The sequence below is a fragment of the Xyrauchen texanus genome, chromosome 39 (assembly GCF_025860055.1).
Source record: "Xyrauchen texanus isolate HMW12.3.18 chromosome 39, RBS_HiC_50CHRs, whole genome shotgun sequence".
In the NCBI taxonomy this organism is placed as follows: Eukaryota; Metazoa; Chordata; class Actinopteri; order Cypriniformes; family Catostomidae; genus Xyrauchen; species Xyrauchen texanus.
The window spans coordinates 18193254-18210594 of record NC_068314.1 but is presented as its reverse complement, the minus strand read 5'-3'; the positions used below and the strand labels follow the sequence as shown (position 1 = coordinate 18210594).

Sequence of the window (17341 nt, the reverse complement as noted above, 5' to 3'; positions counted from 1 at the left end):
TTCATTTTTTTGTATATTTACATTGAAACTAGCCTGTGTAAATAATGCAAAGGTACTCATTATATAGTTATTACATTATAGGGCTATAAAGAGAGATAGTTTTGAGCAGTGATGTAGGCAAAAACAATGGTCTGGGTGTGCCATGAGAAAACAGGGTGTGAAAGAACTGAAGTTAAAAGGGTTAAAAGGGTCATCTCTGTTTTATTATTTTCTTGTCTCACAACAAAAAAAATGGCTACTTGCATGTTGGTTACGTCACACTGACAGATTTTTCTGACAACAGTTATTTTAAAACAAAACTACTTCACTGCTTATTTAAGAGAAAAACTAAATGTAAAAAATAATAAAGTATCATTCAAAACTACTACTCTTGTTTTTTTTTGTTGTTGTTGTTGTTTTTTACAAGAAGAACCACCTTTTAATGAGACTTTTTTTGTTTTATTATTTTACTGGCCAATTTCCCCATCCTTTTTAAATTAAGTCCCACAAAAATAAATCAATAAAAATAAATTCGTGCTTGTCAAGTGGTGTATTCTCGTGATATTATATATGAATTGCATTTTTTTTTTTTACAGATAGGACTACTTCAAATACAATGCCACAACCTGAATACAAACTAGTTCAGCAGGTATTTAAATTTGTATTTGTTTGTTTGTTTGATATAATAAAAAATATTTTTTGTGACGCCATCACAATGGTACATGACGTGTTTTTCTGACGAAGATTGATCGGCTGTTGATTGCTTAGGTCTGTGATGAACACGATCGATTTCCTGTTCAAAGTCCAAAAATGCAAGACTGGAGCAGAAAGAGCGAATATTGAAGTAGTAAAACTCACAATATGCGCATTAGATTAAGCAAAAATCGTAACAGGGTTACCTAACGTGCTGTGCGAAGTTCGAGAAACTAGTAGTAGCTGTCTTAGGGCTGTGTGTGTACAGATGAGAATTGCATGCAGAATGCAGAATTCAGTTGAATCCCTGATAAATGTTTTAGAGTCCTACAGAGGAAGAGATAAAGTGGTGAGTGTATAATATATAAATTATAGGCCTATATATCTAATGCATAGAGAAGAAAACATCCAGTGAAATAAAATATTTGAGTAATAGTGAAAATGTTTATATAATATTTTTTATAATACCAGCATAACAAATTAAGTGAAAGGTTAAATGTAAAAAAGTAAATAACAAGCATGAAAAAAATAATTTAAAGAATTTCTTCCACTTTTGCTTAATGACAGTATGCACTCGAAACGGAATGAACTCCACAAGTTTGTGCAAAATCTGATGATCCATGCTTTCCCAGCATGCTTTTATTGTGGTCTCGGACTTTTAAACCAACTGTATATTAAAGTAATTTGCATTCTCGTCTATGTTTTCCAGTATCAAGCAGCAAGCTGACTTGTGACGTCATAATATAATCTAAAGGCTGATTACATTGAAATGATCCCACAGTGATTTGATTATCCTGCATTTCTTCTGGGTTTAGATCAGGATTCTGTGCTATGGATCTCAGCTGGTAGGTGGAGTTATATCTGGCAAGAACTCACATTCTTCATTGGGGAGAAGTCTCCTGCTCTTCTCTGCTCAGTTGAGTCAATGCAGAACCACACTCAGGCTCTTTGATGACCTGTCCATGCTGGCATACTCCATGAACTATGGGTTAGGGTCCACGGTGAGGAAATGGGGCAGTTGTTGGTTTAAATGTTGGAGACAAATAGTTTGATATAATGGCGATGCTTTTGTGTTTCTCAGGAGGAGGATGCTTTGGTGCGTTGGATGTCCATTCTGAATAATGTAGCTGATCAGTTGTATTACCCCTGTGAGCACATCGCCTGGGCAGCAGATGCAGAACTCATCAAAACCAAATCTGACAGGTGGTGGGTGCTGAGCACAGTCCTCTGGGGCATGTCACTGCTCTTGAGCGTACTCAGGTAAAAGTAGAGGGGACCCAACAACATTTAATACCAGTGGTGTAACTTTGGTCTTGCAGGCCCCAGTGCAAAGAAAATGTCGGGCCCTCTCCTTGGTCGTTTTTCATCACCCCATCGGGCCCGCTGTCATTTTTATGGATTAATTTGGCCCAATCTCACCCCAGGCCCTAGGGCAGCTGCCCAACCTGCCCTCCCTCTAGTTACACCCCTGTCGCATACAGTGGGGTCCAAAAGTCTGAGACCACATTTAATAAAATATAAGCATTTTCACTAGGAGTCTCAGGCTTTTGGACCCCACTGTGACTCTACATTAAACTGTATTTGTCAGAGGTAAATAACAAGATGTTTTATTTTTAGATCCATTAGACTCATCTTTATTCTAAAGAAGAAAGTGCCCAAGTGTCAAAGGGCAGTTTCAGCTGGCAGCAGGTGGGTGTTAATTTTTAAGCACATTAAAACCATAGCCTCTTGCGCAAATGCATAATGCTGCTTTCATTGTGTCTGATTGTCAGGGAGGAAGCAATTGCTCACAGAGCTACTCTCCGGAGGCAGATCCAGAGGGAAGTCTTCAGTATCTTGAGCAGCCTGGCAGATCTCAGCAATGCCATTCACTGGATGCCGCCTGGACTTCTTTGGGCTGGGCGGTTTCCTCCTTGGCTGGTGGGACTGATGGGAACAACCTCATCTCTGATCGGCCTGCTACACTTTAGCTCCAGTGATCAAGGAGCATGTTCCTGACTAATGTGTTGTTGGATGGTTTTACACTTCAAATCTGTGGCAGACTCTCATGTTGATTCCAAACCTGTGAATAATTTGCCTTTTAATAAATGGCTGCCACTTGCTTTGGTGTATCAGCTGACACTGACAGATAGAACAGCAGCTGTTTTATTTAGCCATGTGCAATGTATAAACAGTTGTCTAGAACTGTTGTTAATTCTGTACTTGAAATTAATTGTTAAATGTACTATTACATTTGAAGTAGATTCATGCCCTTATAAAAAGATATTATGCATTTAGATTCTCATGCATGATGTAAAAATGCTTTGTGTAATTGCTAAGTCAATATTTTTTTCAGTGATTATTATAAATGTGAAGACTTTGTATTAAATTAAAATAAATTTCAAGCAGTATTGAGAATGCATTGTGAATGATGAAGCGATGGTTGATTAGTCATGTCTTGCCCGGTAGCGCATGCGCAGTGTGTATGGTAAGAACTAAGTTTTGGGGAGCACCACAACAACACAGTGGCAACCGAGAAAAGTTCTCTCTTTTTACAGAATGAACTCCGTTAGATAGTAGGAATCTATCGCTGAAACACAACAACAAACCTTTTGACCAGCTCCAACACCCATTTTAGTGACCGGGTGGAATTTGTGTGAAATAGATTGATGATTGATTATTATTGGGCATCTAGAGTGACGGTAAGCACAATTACATTTACTTTAAACGCAAACGCATTTACAGATCATTTAGTATGTTGTGTATGTGTTTGCAGCACATGTTATTGTACATAAAAAACAACAGATTCATTATTTTCACTCGCTGATCATTTGCTTGCTTGAATAAAAAGTGTCATGCATTTTGAACCATCCATGTAACTAGTCAACACAACTGATCACTTTGATCAGTATGTGTTAAAGTCTTACATATATAATTATAACAGAATATATGTCGTCTTTGCAGACCACACTTAATTTGCCTTCACATACCAAAGAATAACTATGTCTGTACCATGGTGTAATGATGGTATTAGATGTAACTGAGTGATTACCATACTTTAGCTTTCAGCAGTGTTTAATATAATGGCAAGTGATTTTCTAGTACCAAATTAGCAATTAAGCATGATTACTTGAGAATAAGGTGTTTGATTGATGGCTGCTGGAAATGGGGGCTGTCTAGATTTGATCAAAATGACTTTTTTCAAATTGTGATGGTGCTGTTTGTTACATCAGTAATGTCCTGACTGTACTTGGGAATCAGTCGAATGCCAATTTGGTGAATTAAAGTACCAATTCCCTTCCAAAACATATGGATATATAATAAGTGTGTGTGTGTGTGTGTGTGTGTGCGTGCGTGTGTGCGTGTGCATATAATATAAAAATATGTGGATAAGTTGGACCGCATAGTGAAAGACAAGCAGCCAACCTGTCCTCAGAATACAATGGAACTTATTCAATACTATTTAAAAATCAGTGTGCAGAGCTGTAATCTAGGCAAATGGTGGCTTCTTAAAATATGCTAAAATATAAGATAGTTTTGAACATTTTTGGGTCGCTACTTAATTCCCATACTTCCACTTGTGTTATTTCATAGACTTAACTAAAAAAAAATATGAATAATAAGGAAAGAGTGTTTTGTCCAGACATTTGAATTGTAGTGGATGTTTGTGTTCAATCTATAGTCAATAGCTGTTTTAATTTGACACTTTCCTAATCTGTTGCTTTCTGATTTCTTCATGTCCCAGACTCTTCTGGGAAAAAATGGGTGATTTATTTAAGGAATTTCTAATGCTTTTACTTGAGGAAGACTGAAAGTTGCTGGAGAGAAGCCAAAGACTTTGACTGTACAAATAGGAATGGCAGAGCAGGATTTTCTCTCTGATGAATATTTGGAGTTTGAACAGAGTTTCCAGCCTGCCCCTTATGAGCCCTTAAATTCTCGAACTGAATCTTCAGTCCAAGAGGCACATAGCGCTGCAGATAGCTCTGATCTTTTGTGCACTTCTCTCATGGTGGAGTCTGACTGCTCAACAAACCTTCCAGAATGCAAAAATTTCCACTGTGAAAATCTAAACAGCCCTGATTTGGAGGATCTAGACGCTTACAACCTGATTGAGCCTCCTCCACTGGACTGGAGGTCTGATTCTTCCAGCGAGGCTGGTTCAGTTGGAGAACTTGAAGGCTGTTCAGTGGGAAATTTTGGGGTTCCTGGATCTTTCAACACAGACTTGAATGAAGACACAGTGTCTGCGGTAAGTGACTACAGAGCTCATGACTCCAGCAAAGCTTCTGAAAAGAAGCAAGGGCTATTGTTTCATGAAATGTGCAAGAACAAGCCAAAAATATGTGGATTTCAAAAACAGGAAGAGCAACAGGAAAGAAAAGAGAAACGGGTGGTGGAGACCGAAAGAAAAATGAAAAAAGATGATCTTGACCACTCCCATATTCAAAGTCTCCTGACTCAGCTCCATCTTTTCAATCCAATAACTCCTCTCGAAACTTCCACCAACTGCACTCTCGATGACTTGGCAAAACACAGCACTCCGCATAACACTTCTTCTTCAGTGGAAGATATCCCCCCCTCCTGCCAAGACTTGAAGCCGAATGCCCAAACAGCATGTGTAGACAGGAGTATCCCCGCTGCTCTACTCTTTTCACAGGATTATCAGAAAGACCTTCTGCAGCTGTTGGAGGATTCAGACCCTGAGGAACCCAGAGCTGACACACAGGGGCACTCCGAATCCCGGTCAGGACTCAGAAGGCAGAGCAGTGATGCTTATGAGATGATCTCCATGTCTCACAGTGAGGACGCCTGGCACAGACACCTGCAGGATGAGCTGTTGGTCTCAGGAGTAACAGAGGAGGAACAGTGGGTAGCATCTGAAGGTCTGGTTACAGATCAGTCTGCCGGGGAGAGCAATGATCTGGTAAGAGATTGTGTGTGCTTGTTGGTATGGTATGCTTTTGTGACATCACTGACTGACTGTGTTTTTATTTTGTCTTTTAACAGGAAGCTGAGATGCAGCCTGCTTATAAGAATGGTATGGATCATGTAGAATTATTTTTATGAATGACGTTGACTAATTGGTCTTAAATCAGGATGTGCAAAAGTTATCAAATAATCGATTTTTCGTTCAGCACCATCTAATCGACTGTTAAAAATAATACTTGAAAATCACAAATAGTTTTTCCTTTGTGCATTTGCCTGCTATATGCAGTGCTGAATAATACTATACTGTCCCTCTGAATCTCAATTGTGTCATTAATGCATTGAGAATTGTAATGAAATGTTATGAGAACTGAATTAATATATAGTTAAGTTTGTTGATGTTTTTATTGCTTATTTTGAAACCGTTCTTACCCTTGCAAAAATTGAGACTCCGGCTCCCCTTTATCTCGCTCTCCCGGCGTATTCAGCGATGGCCTTGCATCATCTCTGCCCGGCACTCCCTCTTTCTCTTTAGGGATGCACCGGTACCACTTTTTCTCTTCCGATATTGGAAATCTCAGTATCGGCCGATACCGATCCGATACCAGTGTTGTTTTTTGCATAATCAGTTTATAATATCTTTACATTATTGTGTGGAAGGAATTGGGTGTGCTCTTTAATATCCAAATAAACAAACCTCTAACTACACATTATTTCAATACAAATGTATAGCTTATTAAGAAACACTTTATTATTAACTAGTATACTGGATAATGTAGCAGCAAAATTAACAGTAATTCCAGTATAAGTCATCAGTAGAAACGAAACCAGTGTTTTATTTTTGCCTTTTTTTTTTTTTTTTCAAAATTTTTTCAACTTGCATCTGCAGTTTAAAAGATTCAGATCTCTTTTTTTGTTCAATTTAATTGTAAGGTATCAGTCCACTTTATATTTACACAGTTATTTTTTGAAATTCATTCAACTTAAATATTGTTATAAATTGTAAACAAATACTAATGAGGACAATAATGATAATAATACATTGTTATTAATATTATTTTGGACTTTTCATTTTAAATACAACAGTAATATATTTAAATTGTGCACTTTTTAAACCCTCACACCTTTATTTTGACATTCTGAACTCCAGGAAGTCCTGTATGTGTCTATTTGTAGGCAAGTTCTCAGTAGTTTAATTCGCTTCTTATTCAAATTCTGGTCAAATGCACCTCCGGTTCCGTTCTAAATGCATATTATAAGTGAACCAAACTATTGAGCATCTCAAACATTGTGTATGCTGTGATGGCTAAAAATAGTCGTGAGTGCATCACCAGCCTGTGCATGAGTTTGTGTCAACAGAGCAGCACCATTCACTAATGCGCTGCGTATACTATATATTTACTTATTAAACAGCCTTTTGTGATTCACAGAGCTATCGCACATCTTCAAGTGGCTTTGAATAAAATGCACGAGTCATATGAACTGCTTTAATGGTCTTTTTTATGGTTCTTTTATGTCATTTTTGAAGCTTGACAGTAACAAGCTTGACTAACACACAGTATCGGATTTGGATCGAGCTCGTCGGACCCATACCTGATCCGTCTAAAAGCTTCAGTATCGGAGATCGGTATCAGATCGGTGCATCCCTACTCCTCCTCACAGTTTCAAATTTTAACTTGACATTCTGTCTTAAAAACGCAATGATCATGGTGCAAGGCACTCCAAAAAACAGCTTGAGTCACACTGCAAAGGCCAAAGACATCTATCTGCTTGTGTACAGCAAGTGGTGGTACTTTTTGGTACTTTTAATTCTCTCATTATCTAACCCTCATGTCATCCTAGATGTGTATGACTTTCATTCTTATGCTGAACACACAAAAAAACATTTTTAGAAGAAGAATATTTAATCTCTGTAGGTCCATACAATGCAAGTGAGCTCCAAAAAGCACAAAGGCTTCATAAAAGTAATCCAACTGACTCCTTCAGAAGCGATGTTATAGGTGTGGGTGAGAAACGGATCATTATTAAAGTCCATTTTACTATCAATTCTTCTCCCTGCCCAGTAGGTGGCGATATATCAATTGGCAAAAACAAAAGAAGAAGAATGTGAAATTGAAAGTTAAAAATTAATGTTAAAAAAGGACTTAAATATTGAACTGTTTCTCACCTATGCTCATCATATCACTTCTGAAAATATGTATTTAACTACTGGAATAATATGGATTACTTTCATGCTTTGTGCTTCAAAGTTTTGAACGTACAGAGCTGAAATATTCTTCTAAAAATCTTCATCTGTGTTCAGCAGAAGTAAGTAAGTCATACAAATTTGGGATGGCATGAGGGTGAGTAAATAATGAGAGAATTACAATTTTAGGGTGAACTATACCTTTAAAAATGTGAACTTAAAGAGAACTGTCTAACACTTAAAGGAAATATAAGAACTTAAAAACATAAAAAACATATAAAAGTATAAATAAGAAAACAAACATCAAACTGGCCTCACAATAGATATTGGACATATAGTTGACCATATTGACCCTTCCATAATTATTTTTCAATTTGAATATTCAGAGATCTGGTAATACTTCACAATAAAGTTAAAGCATTAAGTATCATGAAATAACAATTAACAACATATTTTTACAGCATTTATGCATTAATGGTTGGTTAATTAAAAAAAATGACCTCTTCATTGTTAGTTCATGTTAGTTCATACTGCATTAATAAATTTTGACATGTACAACTTTGAAAGTTAGAATTTTATCTATTAATTCATGCTGACATTAACAGGAACCAAAGATTAATTAGTACTTTAAGTATATTGTTCATTGCTAGTTCATGTTAACTAATGTTGTTTACTAATGTTAATGAATACAAATATACTTTAACGTGTTACCAGAGATCTTGTGGAGCAGATGATAAATAATGTATTTTTTTTTGTTCTAAGTGCCTGGTCCATGTGACCCTGAAGACCTACTCGATGGGGTGATCTTTGGGGCAAAATATCTTGGATCTACACAGATGCAATCTGAGAAGAATCCCTCCACCAACGCTCGTATGGCCCATGCACAGGAGGCCATGGATCGAATTAAGGTAGAACAAGATCACTTATTCTTAAAAAGCTAATTTATCTAGTGCTGTTTGCTAAGGTATCACTTTTATTATTGCTCATTCTTTTGGTTAGGATTTGAGCAAACCCCTAACCCTGCGTACAGTAACTCCTCCCACTCCATTTGATAGATGATCAAACAAACCCCACCCCAACTCTCCATTGGTCGAGTTAATGTTAGTGTCTCAAGACGGGCCACTCAAAACAAGGAATTTTCAAAGTGCCACAGAAACACTGTTTACAGTTTTCAAGAAAATTAAAGGGATAGTTCACCCAAAAATGAAAATTCTCTCATCATTTACTCATCCTCATGTCTTCCCAGATGTGAATGACTTTCTTTCTTCAGCAGAACACAAACGAAGATTTTTAGAAAATATCTCAGCTCTGTTGGTCCATACAATGCAAGAGAATGGTGATCAGACATTTGTAGCTCCAAAAATTACATAACGTAATCAAAGAAGTCATCCATAAGACTCCATATATTCAGAAGCGATATAATTGGTAGGGGTGAAAAACAGTAAATTATTTAAGTCCTTTTTTCCTCTAAATCTCCACTTTCACTTTTACCTCTGAAAGCCACATGTGGTGCCTGTTTAGTTTCACTTTCACATGTGAAAGTTAATCCATATCTTGGAATATTATTGAGACTTGAGAATGGGCTCTTTTGACTTAAAAAACTGCTTAGCAACCACCCAGAACACCCTAGCAACCACTTTTGGCACCCTAACATCATAACTGTGGGTTTTGCACAGGCAGGCATGACTCTTCACAGTATGTAATGCATCAGCTGATCTGAATATTTTTGTTTGATATCTGTGCATATGTGTGATTATGGAATATTCAGGCACCGGAAGGGGAGTCTCAGCCTATGACCGAAGTGGATCTGTTCATTTCCACACAGAGAATCAAAGTACTGAGTGCTGACACACAGGTCTGACCCAAACAATACCGTACAACCCCTCTTCTGTTCTGTCAGCACGGTCTTCTCAGATGTGTGGCTGATTTCTCTAATTCTCTCATGTTTCCAGGAGGCCATGATGGACCACGCTCTGCAAATGATTTCATACATTGCAGACATTGGGAATATTGTGGTTTTGATGGCCCGCAGAAAGGCGGCTGGTCGCAAAACAGCAGATTCCACGGCCAGCTCCACAGCACCACAGAAGAAGTGCTGGATGATTTTCCATGTGTTTTCTTCAGAGCGATGTGAGTGAAACTACATTTAATCTTGGATATTGCTGAAGTTCGAATTCTTGCATTTAACAATGTTCATGTAGAGCCACAAAATATGTTTGGAGTAGTTGAGCATTGTAATCAATCACAGATAAATCAGTTGCTCCCTTTGAGTATATTTTATTATAAATTTGAATAACAGTTTTGTTTATTATGCTGCTTAGTGGGCCAATGTGTGGTGACAGCACTGTAGTGTATTTCATTATCCACGTGGATCTGAAGAACTTTTGATAACCCTAGCTGATATTTAAAAAGCCATATTATACTCCAAAGAGGTGCTCAGTTTTTACCTGTTTGTGTCCTCCTTAGGCTCATATCATTGCACAGGCCATTGGTCAGGCGTTTGGTGTCGCATACCAGCAGTTTCTGTATACTAACGGTATTAAAGCTAGTGACCTGCGGCCAGGCGAGTACAGTGATTACCTCGGCACTCAGGAGCTTTATAATGGAGACCTGGTTCACTTTTCACGCTCAGAAAACATCAGAGAGGTAAGACGGCATCATCTTCCCCTTTACGGTTGTCACTTTCAACAACTTTAGTTACTTTACTGTAGTTAGCTAGCTTGAAATACCCTGTGTTTATTTTCAGGTGTGCATATCAAAGAAGGCAGGGGATATATTAGGTGTTGCAATTGTGGAGTCTGGCTGGGGCTCCATACTGCCGACTGTTGTTGTGGCCAACTTGCTACACGGAGGCCCTGCGGAACGTTCCAGCGAGCTGAGCATTGGTGATCGCATCATGTCAGTTAATGGCACCAGCTTGGTGGGGCTTCCCATCGCCACCTGCCAAAGTATCATACGAGTAAGACAAACTTATTAAAACCTTAAACCTGTAGCAAGGTGTAATGTAATATGGAGCTTTTTTCTTCTTCTTTGATTTAGAGGTGCTGTATGTGATTTTATATATTTTTTTGAATGTCATGCTGAAAATAGCTGTTACATGACAGACATCACTGAATTAGCTGCTGTGAAACATTATAGACTCTTACACTTCTTACTGTTGTCGTAATTGAGAATACACTGTATGAGTGATCATGACTCCAGTTAATGTACATTCAGTTATGAGTGACTGTCATCTCCAGGACCTGAAAAGCCTGTCGATGGTGAAGCTCAGCATCGTTCACTGTCCACCCGTCACCATGGCGATCATCAAGCGTCCAGACCCCAAGTATCAGCTAGGGTTCAGCGTGGAAGACGGGATTGTAAGTGCCTTTGACGCACTTAATCATGATGTACTTTTACAGAAATTATCTCAGCTGAATTTTGAAAAAAGAACTCTACAGTGGTTTAAGACATATTTGGAACATAGACAACAATGTGTAATAATTAATAATGAAAAGTCACCCTTTGCAATGCTGAAAACGGGGGTTCCCCAGGGATCAATTCTTGGGCCTCTGCTTTTCACATTGTACATTAATGATTTACCAAATGTATGTCCGAGCAGGTTTCCAAATGTATGCAGATGATGCAGTTGTTTTTGTGAGTGGCAAAAGTGTTGAGGCAATTACAGAACAGTTACAGCAACATATTAATTCTGTGTCAATATGGTTTCAAAACTCAGGACTATCCCTTAATCTGAGTAAGACAGTGTCAGTTTGTTTTGCTTCCAGATTACACCCCATGGAAGAACTGCATCTGACAATTAATGGTCAAAGAATTGCCCAGGTTAAAGAAGTAAAATATCTGGGATTAATCCTGGACTCCCATTTATCATTTGAAAGTCATGTAAAAAAATCACTAGAACAACTAGGGCAAACTTGTATAGTTTCAGAGTCATACGGGACTGTTTAACATTTCATGCGGCAAATACATTTATGCACACAGTGATTTTTTCTCACCTAAGTTATTGTATAACCTCCTGGTCACAGGCAACAGACACAACAGTCAGGCCCCTAAGATTGATTTACAATAGAGCTTTAAAAATATTGGATTAAAAAACTGTTAGAACACACCATTGTGGAGTATTGCAGAGGTTGAACTTTTTAAATTTTGAAAATTTTATTAAATTTTGTAACTTGAAATTAATGTATAAATGTTTGCATAAACAAGCCCCTGAAGTTTTTAGATGTCACATAGTCCCACTTCGATCAGTGGGCTCCATTACACGAGGGCTGCTAATGGAAATGTGAAAGTGCCCGTTAGAAAAAAGACCTTTGGCCAGTCGGCTTTTACTGTACAAAGTGCTAAGCTCTGGAACTCCTTGCCCGCCGAGCTGAAACAGGACTTAGATCTGGGGGCTTTTAAAAATGAATTAAAGCGTTTTTTAAAAAGAGATCAAGTATGCAATCATTTATAGTTTGCGCTCAAATGCACATTTCTTTATGCAATGTCAGAATTTAGTAATGCTCTTGTAAATGTAAATGTAAATATATTCTTTTTTACTTTCTGTATGTATTGTTATGTGGAAAACCCATCTGGGGACGGACATTGCAAATTAGCCTCGGCTATAAATGTTGTAGTGTGGTGCATGTTGATTGTTCCCACTTGTCCCTATCAAATAAACAAAAAAAAAACAAAAAAAAGCCACAGTTTATGTGTTGCAGAAACTGTGTATGGTTGATTTTTGTTTTAACATGGCTTCTCCAATAGATCTGCAGTTTAATGCGGGGAGGAATCGCTGAGCGGGGGGGCATTCGAGTTGGTCATCGCATTATTGAGATCAATGGGCAGAGTGTAGTGGCCACAGCCCATGAGAAGATCATCCACATTCTGTCGAATGCTGTAGGAGAGGTGAGAACACAGATCTAATTAAAAATATAATTTTATCACCAATTTGTTTTTGTATATTAAAAAGATATTATGACATAATATCTAATAAATACTTGTACTAGAAAATGTCAGTTTTTAAATGTGCGTTTTGTTGATTTGACTTCAATGAATAATACATATTTTAATGTCATTTGTAAACAGATTCATCTGAAGACTATGCCAACATCAACATACCGCCTCCTGACTGGACTAGATCAACCTGTGTTCCTTTAAGAGGCTGGTCCTCACCGCCGGATGCAAATAGCTCACAAATCCACATAGATCACACATGAGAGAAATGAAAATTCTCTCATCATTACCTCGCCCGCATGCCATCCCAGATGTGGGTGACTTTCTTATTTCAGCAGAACAAAGGCAAAGATTTTAGAATATCTCAGCATTGTAGATCCATTCAATGCAAGTGAATGGTGGCCAGAACTTTGAAGCTCCTAAAAGTACGTAAAGGCAACATAAATGTAATCCAGTGGTTTAATCCATGTCTTCAAAAGTGATATGATGTTTGTGGGTGAGAACACATCAATATTTGAGTCCTTTTTTACTATAAATCTCCAATATAACTATAAAATTCTTCTTTTGTTTTTGGCGATTCACATTCTTCGTGCAAATCGCCACCTACTGGACAGGGAAGGTAATTGATGGTATTGATAGATTGATTGAAAAATAACTGAGGTATTCTTCTAAAAATCATTGTTTGTTTTCTGCAGAAGAAAGAAAGTCACACACATTGGGGATGGCATTACTATTGTAACATGTAATTTTGCCTGTTTATGCTGCCAAACCAAGGTGCCCAAATGGAAACCTTGTGTTTGAATGACTGTGCATTAGAATCCACACCCAGTCTGAACACCTTACATGCAAATTATCTTAAGGCTTTCATCACAAGCTTCTTGCACTTGTGCAATATCACTGTTATGACTTGACGTTCAATGTTTTTAAAGGATTTGCATGCTCTTTACAGAGCTCAAGATTTAGTGCCTGTAAAAAGGAACGCACCCTGGATTATCCCATGGTTCCTTTTTAGCATTGGAGAGAGAAAAATATTTTAATAACTGTATTGGATGTTTATTAAAGAGACATGCATACCTGACTATTGTATTTAATTGAATTGAGTAATCATGCTAAATTGGTACTAGAATATCACTTGCCATTATATTAAACACAGTTGAAAGCTATTTTGGTTACTTAAATTAAGCTTAATGTTGAGTTGTCTCAGTATGCAATAGACTGGCATGTCTTAATGTCAATATTAGGTAAAAAATGTCAAAGAAGAAACCACTTTCTCTAGAAACTTGTCAGTCAATCATTGTTTTGAGGAATGAAGGCTATACAATGCTTGAAATTGCCAAATGTTTTAAGATTTCATACAAAGGTGTACACTACAGAATTCAAAGTCAAATGACAACTGGCTCTAACAAGGACAGAAAGAGATGTGGATGGCCCAGACACAATTAAACAAGAGGATAAGTACATCAGAGTCTCTAGTTTGAGAAATAGACCCCTCACATGTCCTCAGCTGACAGCTTCATTGAATTCTACCCGCACAACACCAGTTTCATGTACAACAGTAAAGAGAAGACTCACAGGTGGAGGCCTTATGGGAAGAATTGCAAAGAAAAAAACACTTTTGAAACAGGAAAAACAGAAGGTAAGAGTGGGCAAAGAAACACAGACATTAGACAACAGATAATTGGAAAAGAGTGTTATGGATCTTAACCCCATTGAGATTTTGTGGGATCAGCTAGACTGTAAGGTGTGTGAGAAGTGCCTGACAAGACAGCCACATCTATAGCAAGTGCTACAGGAAGTGTGGGTTGAAATGTCACAGGAGTATCTGGACAAACTGACAATTAGAGTGCCAAAGATCTGCAAGGCTGTCATTGCTGCACATGGAGGATTTTTTGATGAGATATTGTTGAAGTAGTTTAAGAAGTTATTAACATTTTTTTTTTCAAATTGTAATAGTGATTGTACACATTATTAATGTCCTGCCTATACATTGTGACCAGTTAAATGCCACTTTGGTGAATTAAAGTAAAATTTATTTCCATAAAAGCAAAATCTGTACATTACTACTATTTTTTTGCCGCCAGTTTATAATACTTCAATGTAATCAGTTCATCAATACAAATTCTCATTATTGAAAATGTATGAACTTACCATATTTATGCTAAACTTAAACAAATATTTTTAGTTGAATATCTAAATTCTGTAGGTCCATACAATGCATGTAAATGGTGGCCAGAACTTTAAAACTCCAAAAAGCACATAAAGGTAGCATAAAATTAATCTATATACTCCAGTGGTTAAATCCATGTCTTTAAAGCACTTAATGCTTTAGCACCATCATATATTTCTGAATGTTTATCAAATTATGTTCAAACTTGCAGTTTGAGGTCTTCCAATGCAGAATTTCTTACATTCTGTGATGTAAATCTTAAGAGATCTGGTGAAGCTGCTTTTAGCCATTATGTGCCAAAAATCTGGAATGTTTTACCAACTGAAATTAGACAAGCACCAAGCATTTACATTATTAAAAAGAATTTGAAGTCATATCTTTTTAAGCTAGCTTTTGATTAATCTATTTTCTGTTTTTTAATTAATATCATAATATTCAATTTGTATGTTTATAATTTGGATTTCTCTACATTTTTTAAATTAATTTGATTTTTTTTTTATCTTTGTACTGTTTCAATTTTGTATTTTTTGTGATGATTTGTTTTACTTTCTCTGAAATGTGGAAATCTATGTTTTTTTTAACTTCAACTGTGAAGCACTTTTCTGTGTTTTTTGTATGAATGGTGCTATACAAATAAAATATATTATTATTATTCAGAAGCGATATGATAGGTGTGGGTGAGAAACATATAAAAATGTAAGTCCTTTACCCAGTCTCTTGTTTTTAGCGATTGCATTCTTCATGCATATCACCACCTACTGGGCAGAGATAATTTATAGTAAAGTAAAAAAGGGACTTAAATATTTATCTGTTATATATATATATATATATATATATATATATATATATATATATATATATATATATATATATATATATATATTACTTTGTATACAATGTGAATGGGTGTCACAATTCTGATGCTCCAAAAAGCACATAAAAGCATCATAAAATTAATCCATACAACTCCAGTGTTTTAATCCATATCTGCAGAAGTGATATAATAGGTATGGGTGAGAAAAAGATCAATTTTTATGTCCCATCAGAGTGTTTACATTAAACAAAGCATTGATAACTATCAAATTTCATCTCATCACAGAAATTGATTAGAAATTGAAACCTATTAATGTTTTAAAAGTTTGCATGCAAATCAGTAAACTGAAATTGCAAGACAATCACATGAACATGACATTTATAACTTTTAGCTTATAAAGCATAAATACACTAATTGTGTTGAATTAGTCTGTATATAAAAATGACATCAGATGTGTTTTAAAGGGCAGTATGGTATCCCCAGACCCTGGTATTTTATCGTCCAGTTAAATTACTGGGGAGGGGTTCCTTTGGATGTGGGGTTGCCCATTCCTCCAAAACCTAAAGATGAACCTGATGGTGAGTGCATAAAAATATGACATTCTGTTTGGAATAAAAGTCTTTATTTACTAGTATTTGTTTCAGGGTAAACTATTTTTGCATTATTGAGAATACCCATACCATCAGATATTCAGGCCGAACTCGACCTGACCCGTACCATCAGATATTCAGGCTACTATAGAAGGTTTGTGCCTTATTATTCTGACATCACCAGCCCGCTGACTGATCTCACTAGAAAGGGAGCCCCAGACCCGGTCCAATTGACGGAGCCATGCCAACATGCTTTTATGCAGATGAAAGCTGCGCTTTGTGTGGGCCGTTGTTACATTCTCCTGTTTCTATCTCCCTTTTGTGTTGCAGACCGACGCGTCGGACATGGGGTTGGTAGCCGTGTTGTCCCAGCTGGTCGAGGGGGAGGAGCGCCCAGTGCTGTACATCAGTCGGAAGAGAGGTGAGGTACAGCACCATTGAGAAGGACTGTCTGGCAATGTGGGCGGTCCTCACCCTGCGCTACTACCTCCTGGGATGGGCTTTCACCCTCTGTTCGGACCACACCCTGCTCCAGTGGCTTCATCGCATGAAGGATACCAATGCGTGGATCACCCGTTGGTATCTGGCTCTTCAGCTGTTTAAGTTTTAGGTGGTCATCAGACCAGGGGTTCAGATGGCTGTTGCGGACTTCCTCTCCAGGAATGGGGGTGGAGTACTGGGCAGGCCGGATGGCTCCCTGGCCTGAGATGGGCGATGGGGGTATCTGGAGGTGGGGGCGTGGTTGAGTGCCGGCCTGTGAATAGCTAGTGAGATCGGGAGATGAGAATAGTAAGGATCATCGCCTGTCATAGATTATCTCTAACAGCTGCTTGTCATTGCAGAGAGTGTTGGAGAGGGATCTCAAGCCAGACGCCAGAGAGAGAGAGAGAGAGAGCTGCACACGCACACACATCCCGAGAGTGTGTTTATTAAAATCCGCTGAAAAGTGTTTTGAGTTAAAAAAAAAAGATTTTTAGTTAGATCTTTCTGCAGTGCAATCAAAGATGTGTAAGTTACCCATGCCATGGACACCGACAAACCTGACGCTGATAACAGCTTGGATGGTCCTT

General features: G+C 37.6%; 1 protein-coding gene and 1 pseudogene across 1 annotated transcript; both read left to right on the top strand.

Moving 5' to 3' along the window:
• Window positions 1-761: 761 nt before the first annotated feature.
• pex11g (peroxisomal biogenesis factor 11 gamma) lies at window positions 762-3051 on the top strand. Its single transcript, XM_052111837.1, has 5 exons — window positions 762-1021; window positions 1488-1673; window positions 1754-1932; window positions 2290-2361; window positions 2445-3051. Exons 1-5 carry the CDS (start codon window positions 941-943, stop codon window positions 2668-2670), a joined length of 744 nt encoding a protein of 247 aa, XP_051967797.1. The 5' UTR covers window positions 762-940; the 3' UTR covers window positions 2671-3051.
• A 95-nt stretch (window positions 3052-3146) lies between these two features.
• LOC127632774 (amyloid-beta A4 precursor protein-binding family A member 3-like) lies at window positions 3147-13772 on the top strand (annotated as a pseudogene).
• Window positions 13773-17341: the final 3569 nt, after the last annotated feature.

Bases quoted from the DNA above. Each gene is read 5' to 3' on its own strand.
- pex11g (XM_052111837.1), top strand. From the start codon at position 941: ATGAGAATTGCATGCAGAATGCAGAATTCAGTTGAATCCCTGATAAAT. The intron at 1,022-1,487 runs GTGAGTGTATAA...TTCTGGGTTTAG, and splicing joins ACAGAGGAAGAGATAAAGTG to ATCAGGATTCTGTGCTATGG. The intron at 1,933-2,289 runs GTAAAAGTAGAG...TTTTATTTTTAG, and splicing joins CTGCTCTTGAGCGTACTCAG to ATCCATTAGACTCATCTTTA.